Source organism: Lithobates pipiens, unplaced genomic scaffold (genome assembly GCF_037356315.1).
Source record: "Lithobates pipiens isolate NorthernLeopardFrog02 unplaced genomic scaffold, aLitPip1_a1.2 Scaffold_1, whole genome shotgun sequence".
Taxonomy (NCBI): domain Eukaryota; kingdom Metazoa; phylum Chordata; class Amphibia; order Anura; family Ranidae; genus Lithobates; species Lithobates pipiens.
Window position 1 is genome coordinate 251,843,449 of NW_027507685.1, and position 16,992 is coordinate 251,860,440.

A 16,992-nucleotide genomic window follows, 5' to 3' on the forward strand; every position below is an offset into this window, starting at 1 on the left:
CCTGTCGTCCAAAAAGGGGCCGGACCCCTGAATAAGGGGTGGCGGCAGTGGCCATGGATAGATTCATGCTATGCATGAATCTATTCAGTCTACATAGAGAAGGTGGCTGGAGAGAGGGGGCGATGCCCATACGCCCTTAATGGACGCACCGCTCCCGATATGTATCTATCTATTTGTACACACCGCAGCTCTGACACCTGTATCCTCCTCATAGACCAGCACAATTTATGCATTTCTGATATAGGGGTCTGTAATAATAATAATAATAGGTATATATAAAAAAAAGAAAAAAAATTAAAAAAGGAAAAAAAGTGTTACTTTAAATAAATTTATAATTCAAATTAAATGCTAAAACATCAAATCCCAACTGACTATATAAAAGCAGAAAATAATTTGTGGGGGAGTTTTCAGGTGTCAATACATCCTTCATTATTATTCCATTAAAGCATCAATGTTTTAATAATTCATGTAAAATGTCTTGTCGTTGCATTACTGTACATTTAAACTTTGTTAGCCATTTACATCTATCTATCTATTGCTTAATTTATCAATCTATGGCTTTATTGATCTATCTATCTATCTATCTATCTATCTATCTATCTATCTATCTATCTATCTATCTATCTATCTATCTATCTATCTATCTATCTTTATCGTACATCACGGGACACAGAGCACCATAGTAATAACTATGTGGGTTATACGCCACCTTTAGGTGAATGCACACTGGTACACTCAAAAAACAGTCTTCTTCCCTATATAACCCCTCCCATACAGGGAGTACCTCAGTTTTTTCGCCAGTGTCTAAGGTGTTGGTCGCGGTTGATGAAATGTTAAGAGAGCTCCGCTGATCAATCCCTGACGGGATCAAGGAGCTGTGCAAATGGATCCATCCAAAGTGCCTAAAGCCAAAATGGATGGTACCCAGGCATTGAGGAAGACGAAACAAGGTTTTTGCCTGTAATGCATTCTCTTTTGAGAGCTGGACCCCAGGTCATGTTTATACAGCCAAAGAGTTCTCCGGCAGGGTGCTGTACAGGTCCAAGGGAGTGGACCCCGTAAAGGGGGACTCGGTCCTTGAAGGTCTGTCATGACACGGCCTGCCATGATGGGTGAAGGCTGGATCTGTTTGTGCTATTCTCCAGCAGTCATGCGGCAGGACAGGTAAGTCAGAAAGATCCTTAGAAATGTATACATATATATGATTGACTTTTGGACTTTGAGTATGCATTACCTTGTCTGTGTTTTACCACTAGAAGGTGTAAAAACAACATACCTGCCTGGCTTCCAACATTCCATGCTTCCCCTGTGTTATGCTCAGTGTCATCAAAGGCTTCTGTGGACAGCAATACTCCCTCTGCGCTCTGTCAGCCATCAGTAGGTGTTTTGGGGGGGACCATCTGCATTCAGCACAGCAGTCAGGTTCCCCCCTGCTGAGATCCTTATGATCCACCTAGACTCTTAGGTATTGTAGCTACCTCCAACATTTCAGCTTCTGCATACCTCACTAAGGACGATTTGGGTTTGGCTCTGGCTGGTTTTGAAGGGAAAATAGCTGATATGCTCGCATCTTCCTCCCAGGAGAGGAGAAAATGTGGCAGATCCCCCTCTCCCACCCCTGACCTTCCAGTATTGGAACCAGAATGGCCAGGAGGTATTGGGGTACAGGCAGAAAGAAGTTCAGATGAGTCCTCTTCTGAGGGTTCAGCATCTAAAGAACCTTTCTCAACTCTACAATCTCAGAAATTGCTAATCCAGTCACTTGCGGACTTGGTCCGTTCTGGATATAAGTTGCCCCCTGCAGAGGTGGATGATGTTTCCTTCTCTTTGGTTTCGCTAGGACCCCCACAGGGTTCACATGCTTTCCCTATGCACCCGTTACTGGAGAAAATTATGGAGAAAAAGTTTACAAAGAGGTGGGATTTGCCAGCTGTAGATGCTGCTATCTCTTCTGTGAACAGGAGTTTAACTTGTCCAGTGGACAATGTCCAAGTATTTAGAGATCCAACTGATAAGAATTTGGAATCTCTGCTTAAAGCCCCATTTGCTGTAGGTGGTGCGGTAGCACAGTGTGCAGTAGCCGCAATTGACATATGTCAATAGCTTAGGGACACATTAAAGCAGGTTATTAAAAGAGTTCCTGCTCAAACTGAAGAGGCCCAAAGTTTAGCTGAGCTACCTAGGGCGTTATATTATGCAGTGGACGCTATCAAGGATTCCATCCATCAGGCTTCTCGCCTTGTGCTGATGTTGATACATATGCGTAGGATTCTGTGGCTAAAGAACTGGTCAGACGAGTTAACATGCAAAATGCTCTTGGCTGGGTTTCCCTTTCATGGAGAAAGGTTATTTGGGGAAGATTTGGATAAATATATCCAAAAGATTTCTGGGGTAAGAGTACTCTAAGAAAAGAATAAACATCCTTCTTTCAAATATACTTCCCCCTGATGCCTGGGGCAACAGGCTCCAGGCAGTCGCAATGGCCTTCACCGTCAGGGGCAAAAAGTAAGCCTCGTAACCAAACACAGGGCCAGAAGAAGCCCTGGGGTCAGAAGTCCACAAAACAGAATCCCAAGGCTTCCTTGTGAAGGGGCGCCCCCAATCGATTGAGTGGGAGAAGACTTTGGTGGTTTTCAGAAACTTGGCAAAAAGGAAATCAAAGACAAATGGGTTCCCTCTGTGGTAGCCCTGGGGTACAAGTTGTAATGTCTCAGACAGTGAGCTAGTAGTGTTTTTGTAGAGGATCACTGCTTCGGACTTATATAATACTATGTAGTTAAGTGGTTACACCTTATGGCAAATTACATATAAAGGAACGAAGGTATGTTGAAGGATTTGTTGGGGTTTATTTAGAAAGTTTATATACAGTCATAACTTAGGTATCAGGAGGGTCAGCAAGGCATTAGCAGTACAGAAGTACAAAGTTTATTCAGTTCAGGTATACTTGCAGCGAGTTGCGTTATGCTGATGGGGACACTCCGTAGGTCTGGAGAGGAGCAAGTGGGGGCTCTGTCTGGCCCAAAGGAAGAGGATGAAGTGGGGCTCTGTCCGGCCCAAACGAAGAGGGAAAAGTGGGGCTCTATCCAGCCCAAACAAAGAGGATGAAGTGGGGCTCTATCCAGCCCAAACAAAGAGGATGAAGTGGGGCTCTGTCCGGCCCTAACTTGGAGAAGTTAGCAGCAACGTGTGGCTGGTGCACTAGGCCTGATAACAGGTTCCTAGCACGAACAATGAGTTGAATGAATGAACAGCTGTTTAAATAGGAACAAGAGAAGGTATCAGGTGATGTGGCTGAGACCTCATCAATGGCCTGAAGGGATAGTGGAGATGACTGAGCCCCCAGTGGATGAATCAGACATTACACAAACTAGAGTTTAAAGAATTTCCACAGTCCCATTTTCTAAGATCAAACGTTCCCAAGGACCCAGTAAAGAAAAAGTCCTTATTTTTGGCACTGGATCGGTTAAGGTCTCAGGGAGTAATAGAGGTCCCCTCAGAAGAGATGACATGGGGTTTTATTCAAATCTCTTTACGGTACCAAAACCAAATGGAGATGTCAGACCCATTCTAGATCTAGATCACCAAGGGGGCACCAGATGCCATGCAGCCCAAAGGGAAGTGGACCATATTATGTCTTGGGCAGAGAAACATGTTTCTTGCCTATCTGCAGTCTACATTCCAGGAGTGGAAAATGCAGTTCCTCCAGTTCAGCTATTACCATGGCTGCTCCACAGGGTCAGGGAAGAAGGGAAACCGATAATCTTAAGCCCCGTACACACGAGAGGACTTATGTCCGACAGACTTCCAAAGGAGTTCCGCCGGAGTTCCGCCGGAGTTCCGACGGAGTTCTGACAGACTTTTCGGCCGAACGGACTTGGCCACACACGATCACACTAAACTCCGACGGATTCGAACGTGATGACGTACGACCCGACTCGAATAAGGAAGTTCATAGCCAGTAGCCAATAGCTGCCCTAGCGTCGGTTTTAGTCCGTCGGAGTAGCATACACACGAGCGGAGTTTTCGAAGGGGACCGGGTCCGGCGGAGTTCCTTCGGGAAAATTTGAAGCATGCTTCATTTCTAAAGTCCGTCAGACTTTGGCGAATCAAAAGTCCGTTGCAGCCCACACACGATCGGATAGTCTGACGGACTCGGTCCTTCGGACTTTGGATGTTGAAAAGTCCGCTCGTGTGTACGCGGCATTAGTAGCCCCAGCATGGCCCAGAAGACCCTGGTTTGCAGGGATCATGAGAATGGCAGTAGTAGAGTCATGGACTCTTTCATCTTGTCCGGACCTGCTGTCGCAGGGACCGGTATTCCATCCTGTCTTACAGTCGCTAAATTTAATGGTGTGGCTATTGGAGCCCACATTCTAAAGTATCAGGGGCTTTCAGGTTCAGTAGTAACTACCCTGATTAATGCCAGAAAGCTGGCCACCAGGACCATTTATTACAGGGTCTGGAAGGCCTATGTTGCATGGTGTGAAACCAAGGGTTGGCATCCTCGAAAGTATGTCATAGGAAGAATTCTGGCCTTTCGACAGGAGTAGAAGTGAAGCTGGCCTTGAGTATGATCAAGGGTCAGAATTCGGCTTTGGCAGTATTTTTCCAAAGGCCACTTGCTTCACATTCTTTAGTCTGGGCATTCATACAAGGGGTAACTGGGATAACTCCACCAGTTAGAACACCCTTTGCCCATGGGATTTAAATCTGGTTTTCTCAGTGTTGCAAAGACAACCCTTTGAACCTATATGTAATATTCCTTTGCTCGTTTTGACAAGGAAATTGGTATTCCTAATTGCGGTAACCTCCACAAGAAGAGTTTTAGAGTTAGCTGCTTTCTCCTGTAAAGAGCCATACTTAATCATGCATAAGGAAAAGGTACTGCGTCCTCACCCAACCTTTTTACCAAAGGTAGTATCTGGTTTTCGTCTGAATCAAGATGGTTCCCTTACCTTCCTTTTTTCCAGAACCTCATCCTGCAGAAGAAAAATTATTGCGTTCTCTCAATGTAGTGAGAGCAGTTAAGGCCTATCTGAAATTGCCAGCTCAGATATGGAAAACTGATGTTTTGCTTGTGTTGCCAGAAGGCCCTAGAAAGGGCCAGGCAGCATCGAAATCTACTATTGCTAAGTGGATTGGTCAGGTGATTAGTGAGGCTTATGGTCTGAAGAAAAGGGTTCAGCCTTTTCAGGTTAAAGCGCACTCTACCAGGGCAGTCAGTGCTTCATGGGCAGTGCATCACCAGGCCTCTGTGGCTCATATTTTTGTAAATCTTTTCTTCTATCTTTTCATGTGACAACACTGAAGAAATGACACTTGTCTACAATGTAAAGTAGTGAGTGTACAGCTTGTATAGCAGTGTAAATTTGCCGTCCCCTCAAAATAACTCAACACACAGCCATTAATGTCTAAACTGCTGGCAACAAAAGTGAGTACACCCCTAAGTGAAAATGTCCAAATTGGGCCCAATTAGCCATTTTTTCTCCCTGGTGTCATGTGACACGTTAGTGTTACAAGGTCTCAGGTGTGAATGCGGAGCAGGTGTGTTAAATTTGCTGTTATCGCTCTCACTCTCTCATATTGGATAGTGGAAGTTCAACATGGCACCTCATGGCAAAGAACTCTCTGAGGATTGGAAGGAAAGAATTGTTGCTCTAAATAAAGATGGCCTAGGCTATAAGAAGATTGCCAAGACCCTGAAACTGAGCTGCAGCACGATGGCCAAGACCATACAGAGGTATAACAGGACAGGTTCCACTTCCATGGTCTTGCCATGGTCGACCAAAGAAGTTGAGTGCACGCACTCAACGTCATATCCAGAGGTTGTCTTTGGGAAATAGATGTATGAGTGCTGCCAGCATTGCTGCAGAGGTTGAAGGGGTGGGGGGTCAGCCTGTCAGTGCTCAGACCATACGCAGCACACTGCATCAAATTGGTCTGCATGGCTGTCATCCCAGAAAAAAGTCTCTTCTAAAGATGATGCACAAGAATGCCCACAAACTGTTTGCTGCAGGCAAGCAGACTAAGGACATGGATTATTGGAACCATGTCCTGTGGTCTGATGAGACCAAGATAAATGTATTTGGTTCAGGTGTGTCAAGCCTGTGTGGCGGCAACCAGGTGAGGAGTACAAAGAAAAGTGTGTACAGTCAAGCATGTTGGTGGGGGTGTCATGGTCTGGGGCTATATGAGTGCTGCCGGCACTGGGGAGCTACATTTTATTGAGGGAACCATGAATGCCAACATGTACTGTGACATACTGAAGCAGAGCATGATCCCCTCCCTTCGGAGACTGGGCCGCAGGGCAGTATTCCAACATGATAACCACCCCAAACAAACCTCCAAGATGACCACTGCCTTGCTAAAGAAGCTGAGGGTAAAGGTGATGGACTGGCCAAGCATGTCTCCAGACATAAACCCTATTGATCATCTGTGGGACATCCTCAAACGGAAGGTGGAGGAGCGCAAGGTCTCCAACATCCACCAGCTCTGTGATGTCATCATGGGGGAGGGGAAGAGGACTCCAGTGACAACCTGTGAAGCTCTGGTGACCTCCATGCCCAAGAGGGTTAAGGCGGTGCTGGAAAGTAATGGCGGCCACACAAAATATTGACACTTTGGGCCCAATTTGGACATTTTCACTTAGGGGGTGTACTCACTTTTGTTGCCAGAGGTTTAGACATTAGTGGCTGTGTGTTGAGTTATTTTGAGGGGACGGCAAATTTACACTGTTATACAAGCTGTACACTCACTACTTTACATTGTAGACAAGTGTCATTTCTTCAGTGTTGTCACATGAAAAGAGAGAAGAAAATATCTATCTATCTATCTATCTATCTATCTATCTATCTATCTATCTATCTATCTATCTATCTATCTATCTATCTATCTATCTATCTATCTATCTATCGCTTTATTGATCTATCTCTCTCTCTCTCCCTCTCTCTTTATTTTACAAACCTGATGGTCCCATGTGCTCTTATTCCTGTACTGTATATACTTAGATGTGATGAATTCTCTGAAGTTCTCTCCTCTCTTCCAATGACAGGGCATCACTGGAATATACTTTGCCGATCTCCAAAAATGCTTCATCAAGACGCAGACCAAAGAAATCCCTGAATTTGCAGAGACTGAGCTAGTAGAACTTGAGGTAAGCGGAAATGTTTTTTCTATATATAACAGGGCTTTTTTTTTCCAGCCGTAACTCAGTTGCGGCGCCTCCAGGACTGTATGTATGTAATGGCAGGGGTGTGTGCTGCAGGGTCTACTGATGCCCGCTGGGTCCATAAAGACATAGATGAGCGAGATTGGGGGTGGAGGAACTTGACTGGCCTGCACAACCCGATAGAACACCTTTGGGGTGAATTAGAGCGGAGACTACGAGCCAGGCCTTCTCATCCAGCATCAGTGCCTGACCTCACAAATGCGCTTCTGGAAGAACGGTCAAACATTCCCATAGACACATCTCCTAAACCTTGTGGACGGCCTTCTCAGAAGAGTTGAAGCTGTTATAGCTGCAAAGGGCGGAGCCAACTCAATATTGAACCCTATGGGACTAAGACTGGGATGGCATTAAAGTTCATGTGCGTGTAAAGGCAGGTGTCCCAATACTTTTGGTAATATAGTGTATATATGACTTTCATCTGCATCTGGACTGAACCTTTGGCTCATCCTTACTGATCACCATGGGGGGAGGAGGGGGAATGGGGAAATGTTCCCACCTGCCTGCAGCCAACTGATAACATCATCCCAGACGAACCATGACTGACGTTTTTGCTAATGAAATTACAACTTTTTTTTGAAAAATGACAGCGTTGCCGCCTGTTGTGATGTATCCGGAATTTATTTACCCCGAAAAAAATTCTCTCACTTATCAGCCAGCAAATAATGAGTTAAGTTAAAGTGGAAACTGGTTGAGGGATCACATTGAATCCCCCCTTTGCATTTCTAGCTACGGCCATCTTGAGTAAGGGCAGATGATTCATGTAGTATTTACTTCCTGGAATCCACCTACCCTGCAGGTACCCCCCCCCCCATTTCAAGTCACCCCTTATGTCAACCTCCAAGCATTGTCCCCTGGTTTGACCCCCTACCCACCTCCCAATACCGCCCCCTTCAGAGGAGACAGAACCACATATTATTTTGTAGTGCTAAGTAATTTGTATTTCATTTGGTAATGATAATAGGAAATGCAACAATGGATCCCCCCTCCAACAATGGATCCCCCTGCAGCAATGGATCCCCCCTGCAACAATAGATCCCCCTGCAACAATAGACCCCCCTGCAACATTGGATCCCCCCTGCAACATTGGATCCCCCCTGCAACCATAGATCCCCCTGCAACAATAGATCCCCCTGCAACAATAGACCCCCCTGCAACATAGGATCCCCCCTGCAACAATAGATCCCCCTGCAACCATAGATCCCCCTGCAACAATGGATCCCCCCTGCAACAATGGGTCCCCCTGCAACAATGGGTCCCCCTGCAACAATGGATCCCCCGCCCCCACAAAACGATAAACCACTTTGAGAAACAACAGATCTCCCAGCAGACAGCGTCAGCAGACCTCTCCCTCAACAGTAGATCCCTCCCTGCAACATCTGACTCCCCAGCAATACAAGACCCCCCAGCAACAATAGATCCCCCACAAGTAACAACAGACTCAGACAACAACTATACACCACCCCCCCCCCAGCAACAAGAGACCACTTTGAGAAACAACAGATCTCTTAGCAGACAGTGTCAGTACCACTCCTCCCTCAACAGTAGATCCCTCCCTGCAACATCTGATTTTCCAGCAATATAAGACCCCCTCAGCAACAATATATCCCCCCACCAATAGTTCCCCCACAAGAAACAATACATCGACCCCAGGAACAAGATACCACTTTAAGAAACAAGAGATCTTCCAGCAGCCAGAGTCAGTAGACCCCTCCCTCAACAGTAGATCCCTCCCTGCAACAATTGACTCCCCTGCAGTGGTGGCCCATCCTCAGGAGGTGCACGGGCACTGCCCCCAACCCTCCCCCTCCTATCCATGCATCCGGCCCCCTAATCTACATGCAAGGCGCTGGACACATGGATTCCAATGGGTTTTATTTTTTTTAAGCACATAATTAGAGCCTGAGCCCAGCACCCATCAATGCAGCCTCACCAGCGCCCATCAAAGGCAGCCTCACCAGCGCCCATCAATGCAGCCTCACCAGCGCCCATCAATGCAGCCTCACCAGCGCCCATCAAAGGCAGCCTCACCAGCGCCCATCAATGCAGCCTCACCAGCGCCCATCAATGCAGCCTCACCAGCGCCCATCAAATGCAGCCTCACCAGCGCCCATCAATGCAACCTCACCAGCGCCCATCAATGCAACCTACCAGCGCCCATCAATGCAGCCTTACCAGCGCCCATCAATGCAACCTCACCAGCGCCCATCAATGCAACCTACTAGCGCACATCAAAGCAGCCTCACCAGCGCCCATAAAATGCAGCCTCCCCAGCGCCCATCAAATGAAGCAACCCCAGCGCCCATCAAATACAACCTCACCAGCCCCCATCAAATGCAGCCTTACCAGCACCCATCAAATGCAGCCTCACCAGCGCCCATCAATGCAGCCTCACCAGCACCCATCAAATGCAGCCTCACCAGCGCCCATCAATGCAGTCTCACCAGCGCCCATCAAATGCAGTCTCACCAGCGCCCATCAATGCAGCCTCACCAGCACCCATCAATACAGCCTCACCAGCGCCCATCAAATGCAGCCTCACCAGCACCCATCAAATGCAGCCTCACCAGCGCCCATCAATGCAGTCTCACCAGCGCCCATCAAATGCAGCCTCACCAGCGCCCATCAATGCAGCCTCACCAGCGCCCACCAATGAATGCTTGCTTGCTTCCATTCATTCGGGAGTCGGAACATAGACACAGTCCTCCGCCACCGCTGCGCCTCTGACACTATGTGCGAATGGAGGGGCTGCTGCCTGCCGATTCTGAGACTTAATTTTATTTTTAATTATTTGCTACATAGAGAAAAGAGTAGGGACACCAGTGAACGGGCGCCCTAGGCAGCAGTGCGCTCTAGGCGGCTGCCTAGTTTGCCTAGTGGTAGCACCAGCCCTGTAGACTATTCACCTTTAAATCTAACACGGCTTTGTTGCCTACGGCTGCATTTTTTTTTTTCGCTGTTTTTTTTCCTGCGACCTCGAACATTTTGATAAATACAATCATTTGTTTGTATATGAGTTTATTTTCCTGCGAAAGGACCGTTTTCCGCTGTCAGATGTTATGCTTTAAATAATAATGATTTTCAGCGTGACAATGAAATCCGGGAACATTGTGTGGTTCTGGTAAATACGGTGCGAGACGGGTAATTGCCCTCAGATGTCACACACACACGGAATACAATGCGCTTTTTTGTGCTCCGCATCTGAGAAAACCGCGGGAGTCCATCGCTCTGTTTTCTTGTTTGCTACAATTGTGCTTTTCAGGAGATCTCAGGTCCGGGGCAGGTCCGCTAAACGACCGCCATATTTATACCCGCAGGAAAAAAAAAAAAGATTTAGTATTTACCGACATTTCACAGCCAGAGCCGGAGGAGCCGAGAACTCAACGCGACGTTTCTATTGCTGAAATATATATTATCATTCCGATAATTACTGCGACTGCAAATATACGGCGCGGCTGCGATTATTTGTACTCATAGCTGACCATTCGCAATTATCAGACCAACCGCAACACGGTGACAACCTTCTGCGATAAAAAGATGGCGGACATTAGCGCGAAACGGTGCTTTTCACTCGCTGACACCTGAACACCATTCCAGAAAGTTTTATTACAAAGGCTCAGTTATTAACCCTTTTATTGCTAGAGCCGCCTTCTTTTTTTTTGCAAACATTGTAACTACTTGCTGCCCGGGCGTTTTTTTTTTTTTTTTTTGACACACATGTTAAAATCACAGTTTTTTGCTAGAACATTACTTGGAACCCCCATTATATATAAAATGATGGCTACGGCGCTGATCTACTTTGCCGGGAGGCCGTCAATGGACGTCCTTCCCTTTGCACTCTCCCTGCAGGGCGCACGCTGTGATCACCGGGTCAACGAGACCAGCCCCTTATTACGCGATCAGCTGTCAGCCAATGACAGCTGATCACGTGATGTAAACAGCAGATCAGTAATCGTTTTTTTTTCTATTCACACTGGGAAAAAAAAGCCGATCACCGGCTTCTGTGTAAGGGACATCGGTCCCCGAAGAGGAAGATGCACAGCCGCCTGCCAGTGCCCACAGTGCCACGAAATCAGTGCCCACCAACGCATAACACTGCCAGCAATCAGGTGGCACTCGTGGGCACTATCAATGCCCACCAGTGGTGCCAATCAGTGCCTCATCAGTGCCACCTAGCAATGCTTCCTCACCAGCGCCCATCAAATTGAGCCACATCAGCGCCCATCAAATGCAGCCTCACCAGCGCCCATCAAATGCAGCCTCACCAGCGCCCATCAAATTCAGCCTCACCAGCGCCCATCAAATGCAGCCTCCCCAGCACCCAGCAATGCTGCCTATCAGTGCTGTCACCCCCATCAAATCATTCTCTGCAGCTATTACCTTTTGTACCACCACCCCCTCCCTTTAGAATGTAAGCTCTACGAGCCGGGCCCTCCTGTACCTTTTGTATTGTACTGTAATTGTGTTGTCCCCCCTATACATTGTAAAGCGCTGCGTAAACTGTTGAGGCTATATAAATCGTGAATAATAATAATAATAATAATCAGTGCTACCTACCAGTGCAGGCAGCGCCCATCACTGCCACCCATCAGTGCCCATCAGTGCCAGCTATTAGTGCCACCTATTAGTGCCAAAACCAAGCAATAAAGACAGGGATGAGCGAGTATGGGGTGGAGGAACTTGACTGTCCTGACCTCAACCCCATAGAACACCTTTGAAATGAATTAGAGCGGAGACTGCGAGCCAGGACTTCCCGTCCCACAAATGCACTTCTGGAAGAATGGTCAAACATTCCCATAGACACACTCCTAGACCTTGTGGACTTGACTGGACTGCACAGAGTCCTGACCTCAACCCCATAGAACACCTTTGAAATTATTTAGAGCGGAGACTGCGAGCCAGGACTTCCCATCCCACAAATGCACTTCTGGAAGAATGGTCAAACATTCCCATAGACACACTCCTAGACCTTGTGGACTTCAATGCACAGAGTCCTGACCTCAACCCCATAGAACACCTTTGAAATTAATTAGAGCGGAGACTGCGAGCCAGGACTTCCCGTCCCACAAATGCACTTCTGGAAGAACAGTCAAACATTCCCATAGACACATCTCCTAGACCTTGTGGACGGCCTTCCCAGAAGAGTTGAAGGTGTTATAGCTGTAAAGGGCGGAGCCAACTCAATATCGAACCCTCCGGACTAAGACTGGAATGCCATTAAAGTTCATGTGTGTGTAAAGGCAGGTGTCCCAATACTTTTGGTAAGAGTGTATCTGAAGGCACAGTGAGTATAGGCTTGAAAGTACGACCCTAATGACTACTTGCTGTTTCACCCCTGGGGTGACTGTGCTAGAGCTGCCAAAGTAGGATTCACACTGCTGGAAAATCCCAGAATTGTTGCGCCTGTAGTCTCTGCAGATAGGGGGGAGATGTCCATGAAGAGCGTCACGAATGTTAATTCTCCATTACGGATGCTAATTTACAAGACCGACCGAGTCCGGCTCGACCTTGCTTCCGAGCATGCCTGTTTGTACTTTGGACTTTCGTCCGACGGACTTGTGTACACAGGCTCGGAAAAATCCAACAACAGACATTTGTACGCGGAAAATCCGACAACAATTGTCCGATGGAGCGGACACACGGTCGGATTTTCCGCCAACAGCCCGTCATCACACAATTCCTGTCTGGAAAATCTGATCGGCTTAAGAGGAGCGGGGTCGTATCCTGAAGGAGAAGATCCCAGGTTGGAAAGGTTGCTGCCCTTCTGGGCAAGCCAGCTGAGAGGACTATTTTGTTGAAAGCAGTACCAAGAGCCAAGTAAGGGGGAAGCACTGAGGATCCAGCCTGGAGGTTCATGGTACAGTGTCTAGCCAATTTTGGATGGGATCAATCCAAGTACACCATATTACCAAAAGTATTGGGACACCTGCTTTTAGTAACCGAGGGAGGATTCAAGGTGTCCGGGTGTGCTCTCGGCTTGGAGTGGCACCTCAGCTTGTGTAAGCAACCGGGGGGAGGACTCTTCGGAGGAGGGCCAACAAGCTGCCATTCCTAGAAGTGCCTGGTTACTGAGTTGTGAAGGACATCAGCGAATCCACGCTTTTCCAGTACTGCCAAGGAGACAGAGAACGTTCCAGGTACTGAGGAAAAGGTTCCTGTTCACTTTCTGTTAAAAGGTGATGGGACACTCTGATGTAGGAGGTGCTGATGGGACACTCTGATGTAGGGGGTGCTGATGGGACACTCTGATGTAAGGGGGCTGCTGATGGGACACTCTGATGTAAGGGAGTGCTGATGGGACACTCTGATGTAAGGGGGCTGCTGATGGGACACTCTGATGTAAGGGGGTGCTGATGGGACACTCTGATGTAAGGGGGCTGCTGATGGGACACTCTGATCTAAGGGGGCTGGTGATGGGACACTCTGATGTAAGGGGGCTGGTAATGGGACACTCTGATGTAAGGGGCTGCTGATGGGACACTCTGATGTAAGGGGGCTGCTGATGGGACACTCTGATGTAAGGGGGCTGGTAATGGGACACTCTGATGTAAGGGGCTGCTGATGGGACACTCTGATGTAAGGGGGCTGCTGATGGGACACTCTGATGTAAGGGGCTGCTGATGGGACACTCTGATGTAAGGGAGTGCTGATGGGACACTCTGATGTAAGGGGGCTGCTGATGGGACACTCTGATGTAAGGGGGTGCTGATGGGACACTCTGATGTAGGGGGTGCTGATGGGACACTCTGATGTAAGGGGCTGCTGATGGGACACTCTGATGTAAGGGAGTGCTGATGGGACACTCTGATGTAAGGGGGCTGCTGATGGGACACTCTGATGTAAGGGGGTGCTGATGGGACACTCTGATGTAAGGGGGCTGCTGATGGGACACTCTGATCTAAGGGGGCTGGTGATGGGACACTCTGATGTAAGGGGGCTGGTAATGGGACACTCTGATGTAAGGGGCTGCTGATGGGACACTCTGATGTAAGGGGGCTGCTGATGGGACACTCTGATGTAAGGGGCTGCTGATGGGACACTCTGATGTAAGGGAGTGCTGATGGGACACTCTGATGTAAGGGGGCTGCTGATGGGACACTCTGATGTAAGGGGGTGCTGATGGGACACTCTGATGTAGGGGGTGCTGATGGGACACTCTGATGTAAGGGGCTGCTGCTGGGACACTCTGATGTAAGGGGGCTGCTGACGGGACACTCTGATGTAAGGGGGCTGCTGATGGGACACTCTGATGTAAGGGAGTGCTGATGGGACACTCTGATGTAGGGGGTGCTGATGGGACACTCTGATGTAAGGGGCTGCTGCTGGGACACTCTGATGTAGGTGGTGCTGATAGGACACTCTGATGTAAGGGGGTGCTGATGGGACACTCTGATGTAAGGGGCTCCTGATGGGACACTCTGATGTAAGGGGGTGCTGATGGGACACTCTGATGTAGGGGGTGATGATGGGACACTCTGATGTAAGGGGGTGCTGATGGGACACTCTGATGTAGGGGGTGCTGATGGGACACTCTGATGTAAGGGGCTCCTGATGGGACACTCTGATGTAAGGGGGTGCTGATGGGACACTCTGATGTAGGGGGTGATGATGGGACACTCTGATGTAAGGGGGTGCTGATGGGACACTCTGATGTAGGGGGTGCTGATGGGACACTCTGATGTAGGGGGTGCTGATGGGACACTCTGATGTAAGGGGGTGCTGATGGGACACTCTGATGTAGGGGGTGCTGATGGGACACTCTGATGTAGGGGGGTGCTGATGGGACACTCTGATGTAGGGGGTGCTGATGGGACACACTGATGTAAGGGGGTGCTGATGGGACACTCTGATGTAGGGGGTGCTGATGGGACACTCTGATGTAAGGGAGTGCTGATGGGACACTCTGATATAAGGGAGTGCTGATGGGACACTCTGATGTAAGGGGGCTGCTGATGGGACACTCTGATGTAAGGGGGCTGCTGATGGGACACTCTGATGTAGGGGGTGCTGATGGGACACTCTGATGTAGGGGGTGCTGATGGGACACTCTGATGTAGGGGGTGCTGATGGGACACTCTGATATAGGGGGTGTTGATGGGACACTCTGATGTAAGGGGGTGCTGATGGGACATTCTGATGTAAGGGAGGGCTGATGGGACACTCTGATGTAAGGGGGCTGCTGATGGGACACTCTGATGTAAGGGGGCTGGTGATGGGACACTCTGGTGTAAGGGGGTGCTGATGGAACACTCTGATGTAAGGGGGTGCTGATGGAACACTCTGATGTAAGGGGGTGCTGATGGGACACTCTGATGTAGGGGGTGCTGATGGGACACTCTGATGTAGGGGGTGCTGATGGGACACTCTGATGTAAGGGGGTGCTGATGGGACACTCTGATGTAAGGGGGTGCTGATGGGACACTCTGATGTAAGGGGGTGCTGATGGGACACTCTGATGTAAGGGGGTGCTGATGGGACACTCTGATGTAAGAAGGCTGGTAATAGGACACTCTGATGTAAGGGGGTGCTGATGGGACCCTCTGATGTAAGGGGGCTGCTGATGGGACACTGACGTAGGGGGTGCTGATGGGACACTCTGATGTAAGGGGGTGCTGATGGGACACTCTGATGTAAGGGGGCTGCTAATGGGACACTGACGTAGGGGATGCTGATGGGACACTCTGATGTAAGGGGGCTGCTAATGGGACACTGACGTAGGGGATGCTGATGGGACACTCTGATGTAAGGGGGTGCTGATGGGACACTCTGATGTAAGGAGGTGCTGATGGGACACTCTGATGTAAGGGGGTGCTGATGGGACACTCAAAATGTAAGTGGGCCGGTCTGGATGAAGTCCAGGGCCAAATTTCTGTCCCAGTCCAGCCCTGCCGGTAGCCCAAAAGTTAAGGCCGCCCTGCCAAGAGTTATGGCCGCTACACATGTCTTTATGGACCTTGCTTTGTGCCAACCACTTGCTTTTACCTCCCTTGTGAAAAGCTCTTGTTGTACTGCAAGTTCTTAGGTCCATTAATGAGGGGGGAAAAAAATATCTAGACGTTAACAACTCCCACAAGTCAGCACTATGACATCTGGTCACATATCACAGCACATTTTTTATACTTTATTAGCAAAATGTTTTGCAGGGCAGAACTATCAGAACTCAAATCAATTATAAAATGTTACGGGCTACTTAAGCTTATGCTATAGTGTATATATATGTACATCGGAGAAAACAGTTTCGCAATTGGCTTGGCGCACGTATAGAAAATGACGCTCTATGGCTTTATCTTCGGAAGATTGTCATCTGTGTTAATTATTCGTAAGTTATAAAGTACATGCCAACTGGCACCAAGTCTAAGAACCCGTGCGTTCTCTGGAATCGTGCCATGTTCCTTGGCAGTGTTGAAGTGAGACTTTTGGAAACACATTGACAGCGAGTCTCTATACCGGACATATGGCTTGGGAGGCTACTGTTTATTGATTGACAAGAACATTCCCAAGCGCCTGTCTGTCTAATAAAAATAATGCAACTTAAAAATGAAGAGTTGATGGTGCTTGACAGGGGACTGACAGCTGTACAGCACTGCCGCGCTTTCACTAAAGTGATTTTAAAAAATATGTTTACACAGTTGCATAGGTTGGAAAAAATAAATAAAAAATACGCGTCCATCAACTCCAGCATGGAGACCAAGGATGTTCTGGTCCAGAACTGTGTTTGTCAACTTTCGAGCTAAAGGAGGCCTCTAATGCGACCCCTGACACCACTG

At 48.3% G+C, this 16,992-nt stretch overlaps 1 protein-coding gene and 1 long non-coding RNA gene across 2 annotated transcripts in view; both read left to right on the forward strand.

Moving 5' to 3' along the window:
- Positions 1 to 16,992, forward strand: part of LOC143986589 (uncharacterized) — a 254,255-nt gene that overhangs the window by 154,534 nt on the left and 82,729 nt on the right. The gene's annotated exons all lie outside the window — the stretch shown is intronic.
- The window catches only part of TNMD (tenomodulin), a 186,905-nt gene that overhangs the window by 87,184 nt on the left and 82,729 nt on the right, over positions 1 to 16,992 (forward strand). The window contains exon 4 of the mRNA XM_077484987.1: positions 7,052 to 7,153. Within this exon, the coding sequence (XP_077341113.1) occupies positions 7,052 to 7,153 (102 nt within the window). The remainder of the gene's footprint in view (positions 1 to 7,051; positions 7,154 to 16,992) is intronic.